This window comes from Cucurbita maxima, unplaced genomic scaffold, assembly GCF_002738345.1.
Source record: "Cucurbita maxima cultivar Rimu unplaced genomic scaffold, Cmax_1.0 Cma_Scf00033, whole genome shotgun sequence".
In the NCBI taxonomy this organism is placed as follows: domain Eukaryota; kingdom Viridiplantae; phylum Streptophyta; class Magnoliopsida; order Cucurbitales; family Cucurbitaceae; genus Cucurbita; species Cucurbita maxima.
Genome location: NW_019272049.1, coordinates 1,585,279 through 1,611,372, shown reverse-complemented (window position 1 = coordinate 1,611,372; position 26,094 = coordinate 1,585,279). Strand labels below are relative to the sequence as shown.

General features: G+C 33.6%; 1 protein-coding gene and 1 long non-coding RNA gene across 2 annotated transcripts; one reads left to right on the top strand and one right to left on the bottom strand.

Moving 5' to 3' along the window:
* On the top strand, positions 1–22,244 carry LOC111467314. The gene is made up of 3 exons (XR_002714517.1): positions 1–10; positions 2,867–2,872; positions 22,117–22,244. It is a non-coding gene; the product is annotated as an uncharacterized LOC111467314 (long non-coding RNA).
* On the bottom strand, positions 15,489–17,802 carry LOC111467233 (zinc finger protein WIP2-like). Its single transcript, XM_023112078.1, has 2 exons — positions 17,223–17,802; positions 15,489–16,109 (listed from the first exon to the last, which is right to left on the bottom strand). The coding sequence occupies exons 1-2, from the start codon at positions 17,733–17,735 to the stop codon at positions 15,666–15,668; spliced, it is 957 nt and encodes a 318-aa protein (XP_022967846.1). The 5' UTR covers positions 17,736–17,802; the 3' UTR covers positions 15,489–15,665.
* Positions 22,245–26,094: the final 3,850 nt, after the last annotated feature.

Here is a 26,094-nt window from a genome sequence, read left to right as displayed (position 1 = left end):
GGGTTTATAAGTAAGGAATACATCTCCATTGATATGAGGCGTTTTGGGGAAGCTCAAAGCAAAACCACGAGAGCTTATATTTAAAGTGAACAGTATCATACCATTGTAGAGAGTCGTGATTCCTAACATGGTATTAGAGCCATGTTCTTAACTTAGCCATTTCAATAGAATCCTCAAATGTTCCACCTCGAAGGTGTAGTCAAAAGTGACTCAAATGTCGAATAAAAGGTGTACTTTATTCGAAGACTCCAGAGAAGGAGTTGAGTCTTGATTAGAGGGAGGCTGTTCGAGGGCTCCATTGACCTCATGAGAGGTTCTGTAATATACTTTGTTCGAGGGGAGGATTGTCCACTATTCTCAAAGTGTAGAGGACAATAACGTATCATTGTGGAGATTTGTGATTCTTAACGGTGCAATTCAAATACATCATACAAAGTTGAGTTGCTTAACCCTAAGGTTTATAAACTTATGTTTGTCCATTAAAATGGTGGGTCAACTTTTACCTTTAAATTTAAGTCAGATTCAACTTTAAGTTGGGTATTATCCTTTTATAATCTTTGTATGCCATATGCATCCTCCCTTATCACTTAAGAAAAAGAAAGAAAAAAAGATTTATTGAAGTAGGTTCTGTTAGGTATTTATTCTGGGCAGAAACTCGAATATTCTTGTTTGTGGTGGAATGCTTCGAGTAGGATGGACCGACTATTGCGATATGGAAAGACAATGTGAGATCCCATATCGATTGGCGAGGGGAACAAAACATTCCTTATAAGGGTATGTAAACCTCTTCATTGTAGACGCATTTTAAAAACATTGAGGGAAAGCCCAAAGATGACAATATCGGATAGTGGTGGGTTTGAGCTGTTATAAATGGTATTAGAGCTAGACACCGGGCAATGTGTCATCGAGGACGCTGGTCCCCCAAGGGGGTGGATTGTGAGATCCCACGTCGGATGGAGAACAAAACTCTCCCTAGTAGACGTGTTTTAAGATCTTGAGGGAGGTTCTAGGAAAGCCCAAAAAGATAATATTTGTTTGTGGTGGGCTTGGGCAAAGAAGTCCTGGGAAAGCCCAAAAATGACAATATCTGCTAGTAGTGGGCTTGGACGGAGAAGCATTGGGAAAGCCGAAAAAGAACAATATCTGCTAGCGGTGAGCTTGGGCGGGGAAGCCTTGGGAAAGCCCGAAGAGGACAATATTTGCTAGCTGTGAGCTTGAGCTGTTACACATAAAAAAAACCTTGAGAAAGCCTAAAGAGACAATATCTATTAGCGTTGGGCTTGGCGGGGAAGCCCCGTAAAAAAATCCAAAGAGGACAATATCATAGAAAACCCTATGGAAAGTTCGAGGACAATATCAATCAGGGATGACTTTGACAGGAAAGCTAAAAAAAAAAAAAAATCTACTAGCGGTGGGCTTAAGCTGTTACACATAAAAAAGAATGCATGCAACTAAAATGCTAGAGTTCCATTGCCACGAGCACCTATTTACCTAAATATATAGTTAATGAACGTTATGAATCAAAATCAAATTACCAAAACATAAATATATTCATTTATACATAAAATTTTAAATTTGTTTAAGAAAAACATTCACTAATAATTCTTTCTTCAATAAATAAAATAAAAAACTTAGGGTCGAGGAAGGGGACACGTACTACCTCGGCCACTATATAGCTTTATCGTTCGTAGTGTACCTTTATATGATTGATAGGATAACATAAATAGAATTAGATTCGTTCAAAGTAAACAAATTATCTAAAAATTCGAATTAACGTCTCTTTTTTTAAATTTTATTGTCAAAGATAAAATAAAAATAAATATATATTTTTTAACATGGTCTATCGATACTCAAATAGGTACGATTGAATTTCAACCGTTCACGTTGAGAAGACAGCACGATGAAGAAAAGAACATGTTTTGAGATGAAAGGAAGGGCTACCAAAGCATAATACTTTATGTAATTTAAAAGTTCAAAACTTATCGGGAGAAATCAGATATCTACTTTTGAAATGATAAAAAGTGTCTAATTTACTAAATGTTCATAATCCCGATTTTTTTTTTATATTAAAATTTAGTTTTATTTCGAAGAAGGTTAGTGAATGCTTGATCTCTTACATTTTTTTAATTTTAGCTACATTTACCTTGAGATCTCACATCGGTTGGAGATGGAAACGAAACATTTTCTATAAGAGTATAAAAACCTCTTCTTAGTGGATATGTCTTGAAATCGTGAGGTTGACGACAATACGTAACGAGTCAAATTGTACAATAACTACTAACAGTGGACTTGAGCTTACAAATGGTATCAAAGCAAGACATTGAGCGGTGTGCCAGTGAGGACGTTGGGCCCCAAAGGAAGGTGGATTGTGAGATCCCACATCAGTTGGAGGGGGTAATGAAGCATTTCTTATAATGGTGGTGGCTGACGACGATACGTAATATGCCAAAACGAACAATACCTACTAGCGGTGGGCTCGACATTTACGATATTGTACGACTATTTTGTACTATATTGTCATTATATATCATACATACTTGTGACACCTGAGTAAAGGAATGGTATAAGAATGAACCGGAACCACATATGAATAAAAACAATCCTGATGATAGGATGTTAATTTTTTTTTTAAAGAACGGAAAGTTATTGCCTATATCCATAAAGTGCACATTCCTCTGTTCGGTGGCTCAATCACAAAAATTTCAAACTTAGAATTGCTTGGAATTTTCAAACGTAGCAAAATGCATTTTAAGTTGAGAGACCTTACAAAACATACTGAAAGAACACGTGTTGGCTTGTGGGGAATAGAGTGAAGGTCGAGGTACATGGAGATTGGCTTGTGGGGAAAGTTTTTAACTTTAAGAAGCAAAAAGTAAATAATGTGACCATATAGCAAGGGTATGTCCGGGATGCATACCCAACCCAACTCAAGCAGTACAGTTTAGTTCGGGTTGGTTCAACTGTTTCCCTAATTTAAACAAAAAAAAAAAAAAAAAAATTATTAGGATAGAATTACACGTACATATATTTATTTAATTTTTATTATTTATTCTCCTCTAATTCTTAAAAATAAATTTCAACTATTTAGAAGATAACATTTTAAAATGTATATTTAAATCGAGTGAAAATCTTAATTAAATATTTTACACGGTAACTTTTACTTTTTATTAAAAATAAAAATTTAAATAAACGTCTGACAACTAAATGACCGAAAACCAATTCAACCCAAAAAAATTTATTATTGAGACATTTTTCACTCGATTAATAAGCGAACTAGGCTTAGGAATTTAAATTGTCTATATACTCCATCTCACTTATGAATATTATTATATTATGCTTTCGAACATCCAAGTATGAACTTTATTAATTTAGTATTAATAATACCACGTCAATTTAGACTAGAATTTTTAAAACGTTCTACTAATTCGACAAATAATAATTTTCGAGAGCTATACAAAATTATGAGTGTTTATATGACTCGAAAATTCGATCAACTTAGACTACTCAACTCAAACCTTAAAAATCAGGTTGGTTTAGATGTTTTTCAATTTAGGTTGGTTGAATCTTTGAATAATAAAAAATTTAATTATGTTTGCAACTTGACACATTGTCAGGTCAACTCGACCAATGCGACCAATTCAAAAATAATCAATCCTATCCCATTTTTAAGATTATTTTAAAAATGAATAATATTTAATTTTTTTTGTAAGCAAACTCACTTATAGGTGGTAACTTGTGAAGGTTTGATATTTCAATTTTACGAGATTTTAGTAATTAATGTGGTAAATAAGTAAGTTTTTTTTTTTAAATAATCATAAAAAAGAAAAAAACAACTCAATGACCAAACTTGTGATTAGAGAGTTGAGTTGAGTTGGGTCGGGAACGGATTGCTCGAGCCACCAATTTAACTGTGAGATCCCACATCGGTTAGAGAGGGGAACAAAACATTTCTTATAAGTGTGTAGAAACCTCTCCGTAGCAGACGCGTAACGATGATACAACAACTCAAAATAGATGGATGTATGCTAGTAGTGAGTTTGAGCTCTTACAGACACGGGGCGGTATGCAGGATGCTAGGCCCCTAAGGAGGTGGATTGTAAGATCTTGCGTTGGTTTTTGATTCGTCCAAAAAATTTCTTCAACTCGAGCGAAAAATCTTATGGATTAAATAGAAAATTTAATAAAAAATTTAATTATTTGTTATTATATAATAAAAATTAAAACTTTATACAAATGACTCTACTTTAGGTTGTGTGTTTTAAGTACAATCATGATTGAATCCAATTGGAGGGCTCATGAAAATGACAGTAAAAAAGTTGACTTTTTGGGGTATTGGGGAGCGTATTTTTGTCGGCTCTTTCTCCCAAATCTAGGGTTTCTTAAATTTCGTGACACTCATATATTTATTCCTTTAATTAATTACTATCTAAATTATATTAGGTTTAAATTCCAAACGCCTCCCCTTAATCGAGGCTCGACTCCTTTGGAGTCTTAGTCATTTTTGACTGCCTTCGTACCTTCGAGGAGGCTTGACTCCTTTTTTCTTTTTGGAGTCCTTTGTTCGACATCCGAGGATTGGCCAATCTATTGGCACGACTAAGTTTAGGGCATGGCTCTGATACCATGTTAGATGAACACAACTCTCCACAATGGTATGATATTGTCCACTTTGAGCATAAGCTCTCATGGCTTTGCTTTGGGCTTCCCAAAAGGCCTCATACCAATGGAGTTAGTATTTCTCACTTATAAACCCATGATCATTCCCTAAATTAGCCGATGTGGGACTTTCATCATCCAACATAGACTATCTCCACAGACTAACACGAACCTTTTTAACATATTTTGTCCTCACTCACATGTTTTGTTAAAAAAAAAAAAAAATTAGGAAGTCACTCAACACCTGATGGCCCCGACATGGTCTACTACTTACATCTCATTTTTTTAGAGTGAAAATTATACATACTTTGTGGCACATAATGGCCCCGACAGGGTCATGTTACTCATTTTTTTTAATGTAAATTATCTCCACCGACCAACACAAGTCATTTTAGAATATTTTGTGTTAACTCATATACTTTCTCAAAAAATATTTCAGGAGATCACCCAACATAGAATTGCTCTAAGTAAAATACATTTAACTTTTGAGTTATTATGATTAAACTACCAAAAAGGAAGATGCAACTTATTAATATATGTAGCAACTTTTAATTATGTTAAATTTTTCTTCACTATGCTATTCTTAAGATCAATCTCTTTCGAATGTGATATCAGTTCATTCATGTACTTTCAATTACTCGAATGTCACGTTATAAATCCCAATTTTCTGCTTTATTTGAATGGAAATATTAACGAACTATATCGAATAGGTACATCATGAAACAACAAAAGGCAATGTATATATACATTCTACCACTCCTTTATTTTAGAATTATAGGCCGAACAAATTTATCTTTATACGAAACCCTAAATTATTATCTGATGGAGTTTGAGACATATTGTCCATGCTTAGTTTGACACAATGATGACCTTTTCTTTAGTTTACTTGTCCTTCACATTATGAAATCATAGGTAAGACTTAGATTTCCATTCTCTTTTTCTTCCTTTTATAATTTTAAAATTTTATCATATGAATTTTAAGGATATCATGATTGATTTTGGGGAGATGGGGACAACAATCCTTGAATAAGAGAAAAGTGAAACTATAGATTATTCTTTTTTGTTACATAACCTATATTTTATTTGATTATTGATGCAATTAAGGTTAGATCAATTTTAGGAGTACGATGTTTCTTAATCAAACGAAAATCGATAGAGAACCGATAGAGATGAGCTTAGGCAGCTAACTTTTTTCCATAACTTACACCTTAGTAAATGTAAAATTCTTAACACATTAAAATAATTAATGGGTACATATTGCATTATCTTACTTGATCCCTAATGAAAAAAAAGAAGTGAAATTTATAATAAGATATCTCTGTTTAGGTATGTGCTCTTAATCAAGAGGTCAAATGTTCAAATCTCATAGCTCCACGTGTTGTGGATCGAGGATGCTTTGACTGGTTAAATTAGGTTAAAGTTTGTGCATTTTAAGTGGAGAATTCATATGTGATATCTGAGTAAAGGAGGGGTACATGAATGAATTGAGATCACATCTACATAAAAGTGATCCAAATAATAGGATGACTAAGAAAAGTTTAAAAAATTTGAAAGTCACTATTTATATCAATAAGCTGCCACCTTCCTTTTCGGTAGTTTAATCATAGGAAGTCCATGGTTAAGCATGTTTTGCTTAGACCAATTCTACGTTGGGTGACCTCGAGTGAGAACTAGACATGTTGGAAAGACCTATGTTGATATGTGGGAGATAGTCTTCGGTCACAAATCACTTTTAGAAGGAAGGAGTAAGTAAATGGACAATGTCACATAAGATGTTAGGGCCATTAGGTTACTAGTTATTAATTTAACAACTATCATTACATAAAACGGCAATCCAACAATCCAACCCAAACGAACTCCAAAATAGATATATGGGTTAGATTGTGAACTTTATTCGAATTGTTCGGGCCACCAACTATTTATCTATAAGATTTCTCCAACCTAAGCTGTACAACAACAAACTTCTAGTCGTGGCAGAAGAAAAACTCTCCGAGTACGAGGGGCAAAAAGGCTAGTCGTGGCAGAAGAAAAACTCTCCGAGTACGAGGGGCAAAAAGGCAAACTAACATTATACGTGATATCGAAATTTTAGAATTTTCAGTGAGAAGATACATCATAACACTAGTTTTTTGATAATGGGTTTTGGGTTTGACCTAACGCTAGTTTCTTTATAGAAGTCCAGCCTAATAATCAATTGAATTATACTCAAATTTACAATTTTTTTTTATTACGATAAGAAACACGAAAATATTTCTATTAAATTCGTGCAATTACTTTGACAATTTTAGAACTCTATTTGGAACCCAAAATTAATGGTATCACCTATCTATTAAGGTGTTCATGGGTTGAGTTAAGACATTCACGAACAATCAAATTTCAAAAGAACCCATTAAACAACCAAACTTGTACCCAATTCAAATAAATTCATAATTCAATCGATCAAATTGATCAAATTTTTTGGATCATTCGGTTGGTTGAATACCGTCATAGGAGAATCTTGGTGGCAAGTTACCCTAGGGAGAGCATTAATAAAGAAAAATAGGTTTAGCATAGTGGATGAATGTGTTTGTACACAATTATTGCAAAGGGCACAGCCCTCCACTCTATTGGTATAAATCCAAAAAGAAGGATTTTGTTTCCTTTTGTTCCTCCAATTATTTTCCTTTTCTTCATATCAAAATTTATTTTTCCTTTCATAAAAGTTATTCTGGTCAATTTTATTCCCTTATCTTTTTGGGGTAGGGCCCTACAAAACAAAGGCCTCCCTCTCCTTTGCATTCAAATCCTAAAGTAGACGTGACAACAAATTATATCTTTGTTTTCTTTTCGTATAAATAATTGAAGTGAAAAGTTTGAATTTTTATATGCGTTCTTTGTATTAATTAGATAATCAAAACAACCCTATTTGATCTTGGTTTTGTGAAAACGAGGACTTACATTGGTAAAAGTTAATGGTTATTGAACCATTAAACTTAGCTCGAAGAGATTTATAGGTTTGTAGAAGGAATCGAGAGCTATCGAAGTCTAGAACGCGAGCGGGGAAATGAGAAAGTTAAATGGACAAAAAATGCGTGAAGGGCAACTAGAGGTTGAAGAAGATATCATGTTCGATCCAAACAACTCGATTAGTCTATTGTTGTGCAGTTTGGAGCGTTTTCATCTAATTTTTAATTTGATTTTGATGGTAACAATATTTTCCGTTAACATAGGATTGACTTAAGATATTTTGAACTATAGACGAAGTTAAGGACTCAAACTAAGCATCAAATTAGCAACCGGACAAAGTAAATAACACCTTGAAACTTTGGATTAAGACAAGCTGTAGTATTTATGGAAGTATGTTATAATACTTTAGAATTGAAATGAGCTAATTTGATTATAATAAGTATGTTGAAACATTGTATGCTCCATTTTTAAGAAAACAATATGTGACACTCAAGTAATGGAGTGGTACATGAATGAATCGAGACTACATCTAAATGGGAGAGATCTCGAGGATAGAATAGCTAAGAAAGGTTTAAAATAGTTGAAAATTATTACTTATACTAACAAGGTGCACATTTTCGATAGCACAATCATAGGAACTCCATGGTTAAGCATGTTTTGCTTGAAGCAATTCTATATTGATAGATTTCTTGAGAATTTTTTTTGAATGCATGTGAGTGAAGACAAAGTATGTTAGAAGGATTCATGTTGGTTTGTGGGGCTATTCTTTAATCTTAGAAAAGAGGAATTAGTAGCGTGTCCATGTCGTAGGGGATGTAGGGGAATGTTGGGACCATTAGGTACTGAATCTATATTTCAAATCTTATATACGGGTCCTTATAGAAACAAATTCAAAATTAAATGAAATGAACTTGGCTTGATTATCGATGGTCCATATAACAATTTTGAAACGGGCTATGATTGACTTATACTTTACCTGGACTATTAGGGATTTGCTAGTTAATTTCCTATTAGTTACCTTGTCCCAATTGAGTTGGTAGAATTAGATGCATGAATCTTATAAGAACTTTATGAGCTATTATAGGTGTGGTTAGGGGGTCTACAACCACTCCCTAATCGCGATCTTGTCTGAATGAGAGAAAGGGACCACATAGGTAAATGAGCATTGGCTAGATTGGGGAGTGCTCTCACCTTTATGATGTTTATGTTATGGAGCCTACGAGGGAGATGCCAACTAAACCCTACCAGAGATCTGAAAGTAACGTCCATAAACAAACCATGAAAACTAACTAAAGATCTAGATAAGTGAGTATAAGAAATTCATGCTATTTTAATCTTTTCATATGAAAGTTAGATAAGTGGTCTAAGGCGAGAGTTTGCACGAGCTACAAGACTATAGAGATTGAGATAAATTAGTGTTTTGGCTTTTTCAGATGTTATAATTTCATGAACTCCGTTATTTCAGTATTTATCATTTTTCGTTAATTATTTTGTAAATCGTGGTCCATTGTATTTTGAATAACTTGATGTATTGTTTTGAATTGATTTAAATTAAATGCACCCACTTTTTCAGATGTATTTTCAAGAAGATATGAGAGTTTATGTTCAAGGTGAATAATAACATACCATTGCGGAGGGTTTGTGTGATTTCTAACATGGTATCAGAGTCATGCTCTTATTAACTTAACCATGTCAATATAATCTTCAATGTCGAACAAAGAAGTTGTGAACTTTGAGAGGAGAATTGTTGGGACGAGAACCCCACACTGACTAATTAAGAAAAATATCATAATTGCCATGGCCTCTTCAAGGTTAATTTTCTTTTCTGGTTGCAAAAATCCTTGAGGTGGTTTTCATCCACTTTACCGATTTGGAGCTAATAAGAGAATCTATGTTTTGACGACTCTAGCTTGACTATTCGGTTGATGTAGCTCGAATTTGATATTTTTTGTAGACCTTTTTGAAGCCATTTTTTGACACTTTGAGGCATTTGAGGTAATTACTTTGAACCAAAAGGTTGGGTTAATTGATATCCATAGGTGAATTAAATGAGTTAACATGAAACATGATGTGTGTAACTCTTTAGGTGAAATTGAGATTCAAGAAGCAAAATTAGGTTAGCACTAAGAGACTTTGGTAACTTCGACTTGAGTCAACCAACTATGTAGTTCTACTGTAGGATTTCCACGGACTTAGTATGAAACTACATCTGATATGAATGTTATAGTATGCATGAACTTCTATATTTACCCAACACATATTACATTAATATGTTCACACTGTACCTATTAGACATTGATAAGTCATGTAGGTTAACCATGAAAAATATGTGCAGTATTCGTATGCATATCATAGGAACATTATGTCATGAAAAGAATGAAAATATGATTTGTATCATTAAGTATATATCATGATTTGAAACTATCCAGATCTCATGCATTTTGTATGTCATGTACATTGAGATACTTCATGATATTATGCATTTCGTATGTCTTGTCATGGCAGGATATTATGTGTTCTTTTTTCCTCCGTGGTTATCGGCATCGTAAATGTATGCTAACCCAGAGATAGGCTTAGGGATGTATACCAACCTATTTGGTGGGTCCATGTGCGCGTGTGTGGACCATGTGTAGAGAAGTACTATACATTCAATTTTTCTCGGACTAGAAAATAGAGACCAAGACTATGATGTTTTATGAAAAGATAGGTTCCACCATGATGCCATGTGATTGCATTTTCTAACCCCAATAGTAAGTTTACTTACGAATTATTATTAAATACTTAATCATGTGTTACTTATTTTTCAGATAAAGGTAAGACACTCATGTATAGATTTACAACCCAATCTTAATTTGTCGGGTTATTTTTTTTAATTATTTAAAAAATTCTACATATCTATCGTGCATGTTATATTAATAAATAAAACCTCATAAAACTCAATTATTAAACATTTACAAGTCACAATGCAATACTAACATCCGTTACAAATCGTCAAATATTTATAATTTTCATAAAATTTTAAAAGTAAGTTAAGTTGGATTAGATTGTAACCTTATTTTCAGATTGGTCAGATTATTTAACCAAAAAAATGTCAAACTGGACCAAAACTTCAACACAACTGAAAAAAATCTAATAATTTAATAAAGTGTTAGATATTTTTAAAGTTAAAAAATCTATTAAACACAAAATTGGAAGTTTTAAGACTAAAGGTGTGAGATCCCTCATCCAAAGGACAGGAGATAACTATTTCTTACAAGGGTGTGAAAACATCTTTATAAGGGTGTGGAAGCGTTTCTAAGGGTGTGAAAACTTCTCCCTAAAAGACTCATTTTAAAATTATGAGGTTGACGACGATGTGTAATGGACCGAAACGGACAATATTTGCTAGCGGTGGGATTTGGTGGTTACAAATTGTATTAGAGTCAGACACTGAGCGGTGTGCTGGTGAAGATGCTAGTCGCCAAGGGGTGGATTGTGAGATCTCACATCAGTTGAAGAGGGAAATGGAACATTCCGTGAAAACCTCTCCCTACCAGATGCGTTTTGAAACTGTGAGGCTAACAACGATACGTAACAAGCCAAAAAACGAACAATATTTCCTATCGGTGGGGTTGAGATGTTATAAAAGAACTTCAAGTACCATAAAATATTATGTGAGACTCATTTATGACCTTGACGATAATCGTGCAAGATCTCAAGAAGATTAGAACGTGATCGGAGTATGAACCAAGAGGAAAAGAACGAAACTACCCTCACTCGTTATGAACACATAGTATCATATCAATAGGAGAAAAAAAAGCTGCAAAGAGACCTTTTTTCCCTTTGAAAAATGCTGTGTCTCTTTTTCCATATAATATAAGAATCATAAATGAAAGCGTAGAGATAAAGAGATAGAGATGCTCGAACACATCACAGGAAGAGGGAGTGGAGAAAAGACCCCCACACACATACACACAACCCCACATGCACACACCCACACATTCAAAGAGAGAGACCCCCACATCTAACCAATATTATAATTATTATTATTAATTTAATTAAATCGAAGAAAAAATTATTCAATGAAATTGTCACGGTCAGCGTAATCAGGTGTCGGAACTATTTTCTAATTGTATATAACCTCGAAGTACTTTTTTTAAATTACTTTTTATTATCAAACAGTGTAAAATTGCAAATCATTTCTTTTTATCATTTTAGAGCATTTCTTTAACAGCCCAAGCCTACCGATACAGATACTGTCTATCTTGACTGACTCGTTATATATTGCGCATCACCCTCATGGTTTTAAAACGAGCCTGTTAGAGAGAGGTTTCCATACCCTTATAAGGAGTGTTTCATTCCTCTCTCTAACTAATGTGGAATCTCACAATCCACCTCTTTTGGGAGTCCAGTATCCTCGTTGGCACATTGCCCGATGTCTAGCTTTGATAGCATTTGTAATAGCCTAAAGCCCACAGTTAGCGAACCGCTTTTGCCCGTTACATATCGTTCTTAGCCTCATAATTTTAAAACGCTATCTCTTAGGGAGAGGTTTTCACAACCTTACAAAATGTTTTGTTCTTTTCTTCCACTAATATGGGATCTTATAATTTCTTAAAAAGACCCGTTCTTAGCATCATTGCATATTCAAAATATGAAGTGCACATTTAAATTCTCTCATATATCTAATACAATAAAATTGTCAATCCTATACTAATTCACTCCATAAATGATTTTTCAATTGGAAAGAAGATAGACTCTCACACCATAATACAAAGAGAGGTGGAGTAGCAAGAACTAATGTGTAACACCCGAGTAAAGAAAGTACATGAATGAACCGAGACTACATCTGAATGAGAGCAATCTTGAGCATATGATGATTAAGAAGAACTTAAAATAATTGAAAATTACTCTCTATACGAATAACGTGTACCTTTCTTTTCGATATCTCAGTTATACTAACTCAAAACTTAAGCGTGTTTTGATTAAAACAATTCTTTGTCGTTGAATGACCTCGGTAAATTTTCCTAGAAAACATGTGAGTTAGAACAAAACATGTTGGAAAAGACCCGTGTTAGGTTGTGGGATTGGTCTTCACTCTTAAAAACATGAAATAGATAACGTGACTATGTTAAAGAAATGTCGGGACCATAAGATGCTGAATCTAGATGTCAAATCCTAATATGAATCTCGAGCATGGGGTGAAGATTCTCACATGCAAATACAACGAGAGAAGAAAGAAAAATGGATGAAGTAGCAAGAACGTAACAAGAACTAACGAGTATAAGCTTAATTAAAACGGAACACGAGAGCTAACCCTAATAACTTTCAATCCAGGTCTAATTCAACCCAACCCTTAAATTCGTGGTACATCATCACCAAACTACAAATCATTTCATGACTCGAATAATTTCTCGAGAGGAGAGATAGTAGACCCTAGTAAGAGAGGGATTGAAAGGATGTATCAGAAGATTGAGGAGTATAGACCTAATTAAAATGTCACAATTTAAGGCAACAAGGACAAGCAAGTTGAGGGGAGCAATGTGGGTGTGGGGTGCCACAAACACTAAGTGTAGTTCTTTCACTGCCTCTTGAAAGACTGAAAACTGACATAATTTTCCCTTCTATTTATAAAAACTTATAACATAAAAGAAAAACACTTTAAAGATCACTTTTTCACTGCAAAATCTCTCCTTTTATACACCTCGTAGATTGTACAAAGGCACAGTTTCATTTGAATGAAGAATTGTTTTATTATATGCATGAAGTTGTCATCATCATTGTCTCTTCACCTTCAAAAGTATATGATTTTCAGAGCATCATTAAAGCACCAATTCGTCTACAGTTTGTAACTCCCCCCAAAAAAGCCCTAAACAATGACACCTCTCTCTGTCCAAAAAATAAAGCCTTTGATTCAGAAATTTTCCCCTTTTTCGATCGATTAAAACTAAAATGTTTTGTTCGTGTTATTTATTATTTTGTCTGTGCGCGATGGTGTAAGTACTTTCGAGTTTGATTAGGTTTTCGAGAAACTTAAATAAAGTATACGATCTGACCCAACTCAACTAAATGGTGTAAGTATTTTGTCTGTGCGCGATGGTGTAAGTACTTTCGGGTTTGATTGGGTTGTTGGATTGTTCGATGCTAGCGCGTAGGTGTGTATATGGATTGAAATAATCTTTTGGACTATCCTGAAATTTTGGGTTGATTAGGTTAGGACCTCGAGCAACCTAAATAAAATATACAAATCAACCCAATCAAACCCTTTAATCTCTGTTTAAGTTAGGTTGTTGAATTGTTTTTCTTTTTTACTATTTCATCACCGTGTGCACTTGTGTGTGTAATTGGGTTGAAAAAGTCGTTTAGACCATCCTGAAATTTCGGGTTGATTAGGTTAGTGACTCGAGCAATCTAAATCATGTATGCATTCCTCTACTTTCGGTTTGGGTTGGATTGTTTTTTTTTTCTTTTACTATTTTGTGGTCGTGCAATACAACAGACAACACCAAACTGAAGTGTGTATATTAGGTTAGTGATATGAGTAACCTAAATAAAGTATACAATCCTACCCAACCCAACCCTCTGTTTTCGGTTTGGGTTGGGATTATTTTTTTTAGTATTTTGCAAGACGGTGAGATACAATAGACAACACAAGCACTTAGCTATGTGCATGGGTTGAGAAAAATCTTTTGGACCATTCTAAAATTTTGGGTTGATTAGGTTAGTGACCCGAGTAACTTAAATAAAATATTCAATCTGACTCAATCCCAACTCTCTATTTTCATTTTTTGTCCTCATAAAATTAAAATATCAAACATTTACAAGTTATCACTTGACACAATCGCACTTTTAAAGGCAGCGGACTAGCGATTGTGCGGCACTCACTTTCCAACGACAAGTGAGCTAAGCCAATTTGTACTTGCGTCGCCTACGGCCAAGCGACGTATGATCGAGCCTCTAGCCTCGGTTTTAAAAGAAGGTTTTGGAAAACGAGGGTAGAGAGAGATTTTAGAAAGAGAGGTTTTTGAAAGAGACGTTATATAAGCAAGCAAGAGAGAGATAACAACGGCTTAGCATATATAACCTTGGGTAGGGAGAAGTTGACAGAGTGTCTCACTAGCATTGATTACCATTATTAAATATTCTCAATCTTTTCCGAGTAGAGTTGGGTTGGGTTGTAACCTTATTTATTTATATTATTTTTTTTTTTGAGTTAGTTGGATATACCCCACCAATAAAATGTCAATTTATTAAACAGAACTGTACATTTGTTTTACAAAAATTCAATTTGACCTATTCAAAAAATATAACCCAACCTAATTTTTATAGTTTGGATTGAGTAGTCTGAGATGACAGATTATAAGGTCATATGAACACCCCTAACAACTAAGGTGATAGATATGTTTAGAGATATGACCGATGATAGGAGTGAGAGAGAAAACCTTCCAAATTTAAATTAATAGGGACAAAATCAATTCGATTAGTTCAACAAAATTAAATTGACAATACTTGTATATGTTCTAAAATTAATGATCTTAATTTGACATACTTAGATCTAATTTACCTAACTATTCTAAATTATCAAATCAAATTCAAATTAATCTCTTAATAATTATGTTAATCTTCTCTTAAAATATGAGGTAATAATTTTCATCTGTATATTAACGGTAAAGAGTATAACATGAACTAAATTTGAAGCTAGTTAATTAACGAGATAATGTTGAGTCTTTAACTTTGGCGGGCTTCTAAAATTAGTCCACCCGACGCATTTTAATTATCTCATCCCAAACAATGTAATCAACATGGTACTATAAACATTAAACTAACAAAGATAAACCTTAAAGTATCAAAGATCGCATGAGTGTCCTTAACTATGTTTGGATAATCAGAAAATAAAAATATTTTAATTTATACATTTTCTTTTTCATTTCATCGATCAGAGCCAGACCAATAAACAAAGTTCCCCTAATTAATTACACATATAATATGATAACAGTATATATCAAGTAAGTTTCATTATACAATATAACAATAATTCTGTAAATCAATAATCATATTCTCAAATGTTGGCTATAATAAGTTCTTCATTCATCGTTATCTTGCTCGACTTCAGAAGCAGGCTCATCATCTTCATCTCCGAACACATCGATCCCGCCTCCACCGTAAGCAGCGTGGTCATTACCAAAGGCCTTGACATGGTCCTTGAGCGAGCGCTTGTGCTTAAAATCCGAGCCACAAATGCAGTACCAAAGCTTACCACAATTCTTCTCGTGCGTTCGCCAGTCCCCGCGCACGGCGAACGCCTTGCCACACTTTCGGCACATGAAGGGCTTTAGCCCGTGCTTGCGCTTGTAATGTGTTTGAAGAGTTCTGAAGTCTTTCAATGGCTTGGCCCGGGGATGGTCGATGTTGTTGCGGCACCCCGGGGCACAGCAGTAGCAAGGAAGCCTTAGCATGCCCGTTGGCTGCGTTCCCCGGAGGGACTCAGGGCCTTTTCTGTATTGTGAACCATGCCCCCACATGTGCATCTGTAAAAACGCACGTGTAAAATGATCGAATGATAAAATTTGAGACAGGTTGATGTTTTTTTGAAGTAAAAAAAAAACACAACAATAAGAATTCAGCTCATGTTATAATGAGAGATGACAGCATAAAATTGTCATTAACAAGAAACATGTAAAAAAACATGTTTTTTAGATCGGGAAATATCTACGGAGATGGATGCCGAATCCCACCACAAATTGATGAAGTAACGAGGGATAACAATAAATCTGCTTAACAGTCCTCCGATCTTAATTTTTTTTGACATACCGCTCTCGTGGGTGCAGCTTAATAAGGCTCGTATTCAGATATAGGTCGAGTAGAAGAATTTGCTAATCTAATTGTACATATCTTTCATATTTAAACAAAAATTTGGGTTTCTGAAGCTTTGCTGAAACTAATGGATGGAGTAGATAAGAATCGATCTTCCTATCTTATCCTCGCCTTATTTTCTTGATTTTTTCGACATGTCGCTCTTGTGAGCGTAGCTGAACAAGGCTCGTATTCAAATATAGGTAGAGTAGAAGAATTTAGGATCACGCAGAGAACTAATTAAAGATTACCTGAAGCTAATCCAATTGTTCGTATAATTGGTTTGATCATATCTTAAGCATATTTCTTGTAAAATCATGAGATAATTTCATGGGATGAACAAAAATCAACCAAGAAAAGCATACAATTATTCATTGAAACACATACTCCAATGAACTGATTAAAAGACATAGAAAAGAGAGAGAAATCTAGAGAGAGAAGCATTCAAAATCCCTCAACTCATGATCATGATCATGCAAACAAATAGCTATCAAATTTGATTAAAAAATTCAAAAGGATATCTAAAGTGAAGATTCATATCAGGCAACAAAGTGATCACCTTGAAAGAATAGAACAACAATTCTTTCAAAATTTTTTTATGTTAATATACATCGACCCGTCTAACCCGTCTCTTAGTTTGATCTGGTTTACTTTTCGTTAAATCTTGTCAATAGTCTCTACGAAAAACGAATCTAGATTTCGATTGGATTTAATTAAAAAATTATAAGACCCAAAAAAACAAAAAATTTGGTCAAGTTTTTAGCAAATGAATGGATGAATTTAGTTACCTGCATGTTGTTGTATCTATTGAAGGTTTTGAAGCAAACAGGGCAAGAGAATTGAGTAGGACCAATGAGGATTTGAGAAGGAGTTGGGATCCAATACTGTCCCTTAATTAGGGTTTTGGTGGACTGTCCAAACTCATGTTCTTGATCAATCTCAGATGAAGAGCCACACATCAAGGAAGCTATTTCAGCTGGGCTAGGGTTTGGTAGCCCTATGTGCAACGCCACGGTCACCGACGCGTTCTCGTCTTTGCTACCTCCATCATCGTCATCTTCTTCTTGTTCTTGCCTCTGCTCGGGAGGAGACATTAGCCCAAGTAGCGGAAGAGCCTCTCGGAGCGGCGGAGATGACGGTGGAGGTGGGTTCGGGCTCGGGATCGAGCTCGGGTAGGGATACGAGAAGCAATTGTGAGACATATTTGGGGAAGAATTTGATGGTTGTGATGGGGAGGAATGGTGGTGGAAGGAGATGAACTTTGGAACACTTGCTAATGAGTTGGAACATGGGTTAGACATGGAATTGGGAAATGAAGAAGATGAAATTGAAGAGAGAGAGAGAGAGAAATGGTTGATATTTGGGAGGAGAGAGAATGCACCAAAAGGGAGTACTAATTGGGTTAACTTTTGATTTTGTGTTTTTTTTTTTTTTTTAAATTTATTTTTAAAAAAAAAATATTTATTTTGAGAGGCCAATGGTCTAATCTTATTATTTATATTCCTTATAAATGGTTATTATAATTCAAGAATCATCTCAAATAATAATATAAAATAATAATTTTGGTCCTTTCAAAAGAAATTTGACTGAATATCTTCATTTACTTAAAAAGAAAAAAATGTATTTTTTTAATAATATATTTTGTTTTTCATGTGATAAACTACATAAATTTCAAGTTGACTATGAACTATGATCATCCCAAATTAACCTTGATTATACATTTGTCTGTTAACTATAACTATAAACTAACTTTGTGAGATCTCATATTGGGGAGAGAGAAACGACCTGGAAGGGTGTGGGAGGAATGACCGATAAGGGTGTGGAAATCTCAACCTTGAGGAGAAACCCTTGAACGAAAATCCCAAAAAGAGCAATATTTACTAGAAATGGGTTAGGGCGGTTACAAATGGTATCAGAGTCAAACATCAGGCGATGTGCTAATGAGAAAGTTGGGCCCCCAAGAGGGGTGGATTGTGAGATCCCATATCGGTTGGAGACAGAAACAATTTGTAAGGGGATGGAAACCTTTCTCTAATAGACGCGTTTTAAAACCTTGAGGGAAAATCCTTGAACGGAAAGCCCAAATTGAAAAATATCTGCTAGTGGTAGGTTAGGGTTGTCGGACCCCGAAGGGGGGTGGATTATGAGATTCCACATTGGTTGGAGAGGGGAATGACTTTTAAGGATGTGAAAATCTCATCCAAGTGGACACGTTTTATTACGTTGAGGGAAAACCCTTGAAGAAAAAGACAAAAGAAGACAATATATGCTAGCGGTGAGTTAAGACTATTACAAATGATATTAGACCCAAATACCGAACATGGAGTCCCAGCGAAGATGCTGGGCCTCCAAAGGAGATGAATTGTGAGATCTCACGTCGGTTAGAGAGGGAAACAACTTGTGGGTGGATTATGAGATTCCACATTGGTTGGAGAGGGGAATGACTTTTAAGAATGTGAAAATCTCATCCAAGTGGACACGTTTTATTACCTTGAGGGAAAACCCTTGAAGGAAAAGACAAAAGAAGACAATATATGCTAGCGGTGAGTTAAGATTATTACAAATGATATTAGAGCCAAACATCGAACATGGAGTCCCAGCGAAGATGCTGAGCCTCCAAGGGAGATGAATTGTGAGATCTCACGTCGGTTAGAAAGGGAAACGACTTGTAAGAGTGTGAAAACCTCTCGTTAATGGACGTGTTTTAAAACTTCGAGGGAAAATCTTTGAAAGAAAATCTCAAAGAAGACAATATCTGCTAGCGGTGAGTTAGCATTGTTATACACTTAAATATCAATGAGCATTCTAAATATGACACGAAAGGGTATAAAACGTTTAATTTGGGGTATAATTATAATTTTATAGATTATGTAATATTTTATATGTAAGTTCGTAAGTCACCATTAAATTATATAAAATAGATTTGCATGCGATGACTTTTTTGTATGGGACAAGAACATAAGGTTAAAAAATACAGTTATTGGCAGTTTTTATCCTAATGATGATAGTTTCAGTATATCATTGACCATCTCCATTTCCTCGGACTATTTTTGGGCAAAGTAATGATGAATAACAATCATTAAAAATAAAAAATAATAATAAGAACAAAAACAAACACACAAAATTTATGTATTTTGAAGGAAATTTTAAAACAATATTTAAAAAAAAAAATTGAATTGAAATTTCTTAAATTAATAAAAATATCTGTTTAAAACAAATATTCTTGATTTCAGTAACAATAATCTAAAAAATACTCTTAAATTTTTGAAAAATTTCAAAAACGTTAATATTTTATTTTAAAAATACTCTTTTAATTTTTAAAGGGGTTTAAAGAAATAGGCATGAGTTTTCAAAATGTTTATTTAAAAAAACTTCAAAAATATATTAATTTTTTTTTTAAAAAAATATGTTTTACGTTGATTCCATGTTTTAAGAATACTCATGAACTTTACTTTTCAAAATAGTATTAAAATATTTGTAGTTAATTTATTAAGTGACGATAGACGGTTTCGTCCATATATTAACAGTAAGAATTTTTTAATTTTTTTTTTTTTTTATGAAGATAAGAGGGTTTAATACTCCCTTTAAAATTATATATATATATTTTTGTTTGAGTTTTTTTAAAAAAATTTGAAAGGTATTAAAAGGTATTTTTGAAAGGAATTTTTAAAACAAAACAAATTGATATTGGCATTTTTTTAGATTTATTTATTTATTTATTTAAGATTAAAGATATTATTGAAACTTTTAATTTAAAAGGATTTTTAAAACCATTTAATTTAAAAGAAAATGGTTCAATTAAACTACATAATATAATTATTAAAATAAAATAAAATAAAATAGCTCATTTTAAAAATTCTCCAGCTCATCACCTCTCTATCTCCATCTTTTTAATTATTAATATTAAGTTATTAATAAAAATTAATATAGTTTAAAAAGCAACTGTGAAATAAAAAATATATAGGCTGAGAGAATTATTTTTTCCATTTTATTTTATTTTTTATTTAAAAGATAGTTTTTTTTTTTTTTTTTTTTATAGGAACGTACGTGTCAAATTGGGTTGGGTCGGGTTATCGGGATGATCAAATTTTTTAAAAAAACTTTATTGAATACATATACTTGTTTTCGTCATTTCCAGCTGTTCTTCTTTTATGTCTAAGTATAATATTGAATAAATTTTTTTGTTCTCGTTTAGTTCATATCCTTATTTATTTGGTTCATGTATGAGAATTAGTATTGTTCCAAATGTTCTAAATGGACCTATTACATGATCCAAAGCTAAAAGGATTCAACAAGTGTTCATTCTTTATTTACAAAATTAAATAGACTCGGTTCAATCATTATTTCATGTGTTACAAGTTGGTTCGATTGAAGAATGACCGTTTGAAGCTTCAAAAGTGAATATTTGCACGATTGAAGTAGCGGATAAGAGTGTTATAACTAGCACTTAATAATTTGTTATAAAACTTTATTTATTATGTTAATTCCATAATTTATTGGAGTGAGTCTAGTCATAATATCTATTTCCTTTTTATGTGGAGATTAAGGGTAGTTGAGTAACTCATCAATCATGACCACTAATTTCATGGGTGCCTTTTGAAGAGTTAGATATTTCTTTTTATTATAAAATAATAGGTAAAAGTTAGATTTTTTTATGAATAAAATTTAGCTCTTATAGAATTTCTCCGTTAGAAATTTGAGTATCATCTTTTTCATTTCTAATTTTCATGCAATTGTTGTGGTAGATTGCATCTAAATTATTGAATTAAGTCTTTGATCAAGTTCGATGATGAGGTGACTCAATTTAAAACAAGGTTCTAAATCTTGCTTGTAGATCTTTGAACATACGTATCTAATTCTAACCTTATTATGGGTTGATTATGGGTTGATTCAAATTCGAAGTTTGTATAAGGAGGCGTTAATTTCTTTTGTTAAGGGTTTACTTCAACAAAATCTTGGATTTTTAGGCTGAGAATTAAGGATGCCTTATCAATTTGCTTTTAGAGTCTAAGTTGCATTCAACAAAATCTTGGATATTTAGGCTGAGAATTAGGGATACTTTATCAATTTTCTTTCAGAGCCTCAGTTGCATTCAACAAAATCTTAGATTTATAGGCTGAGAATTAGGATGCCTTATCAATTTGCTTTCAGAGTCTAAGTTGCATCCTTGTGGGCTACTCTAGATTTTCTTTCAGAGCCTAGGTTACATCCTTGTGGGCTACTCTAGAATTGATCATTCGGCTATCACCTTCTCCCATGAAATTGTGTAATTCAATAGACAAAATCATAGAGATGAACTAAGGGCTATAAAATGCATAAATGTTAGATTATGGAGTATGTATATTTATATTTCTAGTTTAGTCAACGTTTATACATAGTAAAACTATATTTGGTAAATGACATATAAAGTAAATTGAAATATCATGTTATAATATCTGGCAAAGCTATATATATAGTAGATAATTATATAGAATATATGTTATATCGGGTAGCTATATATAGTAAGCTAAACCACATATATATATATATATATCCTAGAGCTTTGAAAATGTGTTTCTGTATTATCTATATTCTCTCTCACTATACATACTTCGAGTCATCAATACAAATCCTTTGTTGGGATTATTGGGAGTGAGTCCCACATTGGTTAATTTAGTGGAAGATCATGCATTTATAAGTGAGAAATACTATCTCCATTGGTATGTGGAGATATGAGGCCTTTTAGGAAATCCCAAAGTAAATCCATGAGAGCTTATGTTCAAAGTGGACAATATCATACCATTGTGGAGAGTCGTGATTCCTAACATGGTATCAGAGTCATGACCCTAAACTTAACCATGAAATAGAATCCTCAAATATCGAACAAAGGGTGGGTGTCATGAGCTTATGAATTGTGAGCTTTCGGAAGGTGGTGTAGTTGTAGTAAAAAAATGACTAAATTGTTTGTTGATTAATGTTTTCTATGTTAATACAATCTTGTTATGCCCCATGAGATATCATGATTACATCTCATGCATTGTGATAAGTAAGGAGGTATTATATGCATTATTTCATTGAACCATAATTCTTAATGGGAAACCTCACGAATTTTATATATCACACAAACTTATGAACGAAAATGCGTACCACGATATTATACACATTTTTTGTTTTACATTTTTTTTTCAGTAGTGTGAGTATGTGCATGCGCGTCTACTAGTGGGTACATGATCATCTTTCGATTGAAAACAAGAATTTTAAATCTTCAATACTTTGTATTTGATGAATGAATTGAACTAAAGTTAGTTTGTAACACCCGAGTCTCGATGATAATTAATTTTCTGATTCTTCTTTTTAAATTCTAAATTCCAAGATTTTAATGAAGATTTTAGAGGACATATTTTAAGTTGCTTTGGAAGGGAAAAAGTTGAACACTCCTACCAACATGAGAAGAATGTTAAAAAAACGTTCAAAATCAAACCTTCGAGGGACAAAATGGTCATTTTTTCCTTCTTACTTGAAGGGGTTTGAAACTATTCTAATATAAATTTAGTGAGGAAGAAAAAAAGAAAATAAAGAAGGAAAAGGAAAGAAAATGAAAGAAGAGAGAAGAGATAAAAAAACATTTTGGGCTCTCGATAGTCGAAAATGTCAAAAATTGATAAAGAACGAGAGGTAAGAGTTTCAGGTTTAGCCTCTGTTCTTCTCTAGATCCATAAATTTTCTATAAGAATGAAGTCCTGAATCGAATTAAGTGAAAAGAGATACAAGAGTGAGAAGAAAATGGTATGTATGTTATGGAAAATTATTGAAATGCCCGTGACATGAGAATTTAATATGCATGTAGATTTTAATATTTTATGCTGTGTTAGAAAGGAGGATAAGATAGTGTGATTTTTGCTTCAGGTGATTGATGAATGTTATCTTTCCGTTAAGCTTGCATGAGTGTTTAAATTATGAATTTCGTGGTTTATGTGATTGATAAGATTATCTCCATAATAAAGCATGCGTGAGAGAACCAAGTTAAGATCAGGACGCTTCAGTTGGAGTAGTTTCATGTTGACCAAGGTACGTATGTTTTTAGTGGACCGAGCACCTTAGGATCTTGAGTGGCAATATGAGGTTTAGATCTTAGTGCTCCCAGAAATTGGATTAGCTTCGAAGAGTTAGTCCTAAGAATCTTGGAAATATGAGATGAGATTTAAACCGTCTAGACACCCCTAAGAACCTAGTAGTTGACAAGCACATAAGGTCGCTCCCTCAAACTTAGTGACTCAATGACACTGTGGAAGGAGTTACCAGTTAATCTTCCATAGATGATGTTTATATCATCTAGATGTCGTACTGTCCTAATAGCTTTATGAGATAGCAGTTCAATCTAGGATTGAACTAGGATACCTGGTCATTCATGACCCAGTCAAAAGAATAATCAAAACCGTTCACCCATAGCTATGATAGGTGGTCAAGTAGATTTGTCATGTCAGAAAAAAGTGAACCACCTCTAGACTCAAAGTGGTCTTGTGAGAGTTGTAGGGTCACAAAGGTACTGTCTCGAGGTGTTAACCGTGTCTATGTATTTTGGTTCTTTTATATTTGTTTGAAATTATATCCCAAACTCATTCCCCATTTGTAATAAACACGAACAACACCGACTTGTACTGATTCTTAAATTGTGGTTGTAACACCCGAGCTTAACATGTACACATACTTCGTTGCTTCCCTCCATTAGTTTTAAAAATTATAAGATTTTATTGTAGGCCGAGGAGACCGATACTCAAGTCGATGAAGAAGGGAAACATGCTCGAGGTAGTTATAGGAAAAAAGTCAAATTAAATTACTCTGACTTGAGGGGTCTCAAGAAGCCTATAAAAAAAAATCCGCTTCAAATCCTAAATAGATATTTCCCTTGGTCGTTGAATAGAGATTTGGGTGGTGGATTCAGTCTTTCCCTTCGAGAAAATTGAGAGTTCATCAAGTTACGGTTGTTATAACGACCCTAGATTTATACTTACCTAGACTCGCTATCATCATCATAACATATCTTCTTATGCAGAAATAAACGTTTCAAACTTCGTAATAAAACATAAAGTTCATCTTAAAATACTGTCATAGACAAAAATGTTCGAAAACATCTTTAAAACGAAACAACATAAATGAAATAATATACATTAAAAGTAAAACACCCTATTCTAACCTAATTCTAAGAAAATAAATACAACTACTCTATGCATGTGTCACGGTCTCGAATTGCAATGTGGTCATCGACAATAGCTAGCCTGACCATTTTAAGAAATACTCATGAAGTGATCCCACTATTGGGATTAGATCAAGCATATACAATCATGAGTGAGACCTATAATATCAGCGTGTATTTCCTAACGCGACTATCCTAAAGGGGTTAATTGGATGTGTATTTATTGTTCTACACACGGTCCACACGTGCAAGTATGGACCCACCAGTCGGTTCGCACACTTCCTGGGGCCCCTTTCCATGGTTGGGCGAGCATTCTCTAAGGTTATTGATGTCGGACACCCATTAGGAATAGCAACCATCATAGCATTATGATAAACATAATGATCATTTTTCTGTCTCCATCATAAAAGGAGATGTTCCCCAATGCATGAACACACAATGACGCATGAGGTTCCAACATATTCATTCATTATCATGTAAAACAACCTCCTTCCGTTTTCCTACATATCATATCATTATCATAACTTTCCATGCAATTTTGGGTTGTGTATCATGTTGACACATTTTTCATATATTATTCTTATCATGTTGTGTATCATGTGCAAGAAATATATGTATGTATGTATGTATGTATGTATGTATGTATGTATGTATGTATGTATGTATCATCAGCATATTACGTAACATGTACTATATCGCCATATGTTTTACACCATAACATTTGTCATATCGTCAGTACATCATATCATAACACGTGTCATAACATTCACGAATCATCTCATAGTCAAATCATATGATGGACTTATCATTTCATATTGTGTCGTAAACATATTATAGTCATATCATTTCATAAGCATATCATATGTAAGGACGGGGTTGACTAGACGACTTTAAAAGACAGACAAACTTTTCCCAAAATAAAATAAAAGGAATTTAAAACATAATATACATTATATTTATATTATATCAAAATAGTGTTCATACATTATTATATAAAAATACAACATAATAGTTAAATTACAAAATAAGGAACAAACACAAAACATTTTAAAATAAAATAGTTAAATTACAAAATAAGGAACAAACACAAAACATTTTAAAATAAAAAGGTTGAGGACGACTGGTGAGGCTTGTCTATGACACTAACTCTAGAGTTTGCTCTTGACCTTGCTCAACTCCTTGTTTACCTGAAAAACGTGCAAAACATGGAATAAATACAAAGACTCAGTAAGTAGTAGGCTCTTAATTGTGTTCTTGATACGCTAGGGTATCACACTCTTTCTTTTCTTTTTCTGGTTCTTACGCCCCTCCGTTCTATTCTTGACTTGTGGGTTCTTATTATGATCTACCTAGAGGACCTTTGTCCTTGGATTCTGAAACCTTGGTTCTGATCCAAGGACCTTAGTACTATGGTTCTGGTTTATTGTCCTTAGAGCTTAGATCTTGATCCTTGTTCTAGCCCTTGATCGTTGTCTTGTTCTTTGTTA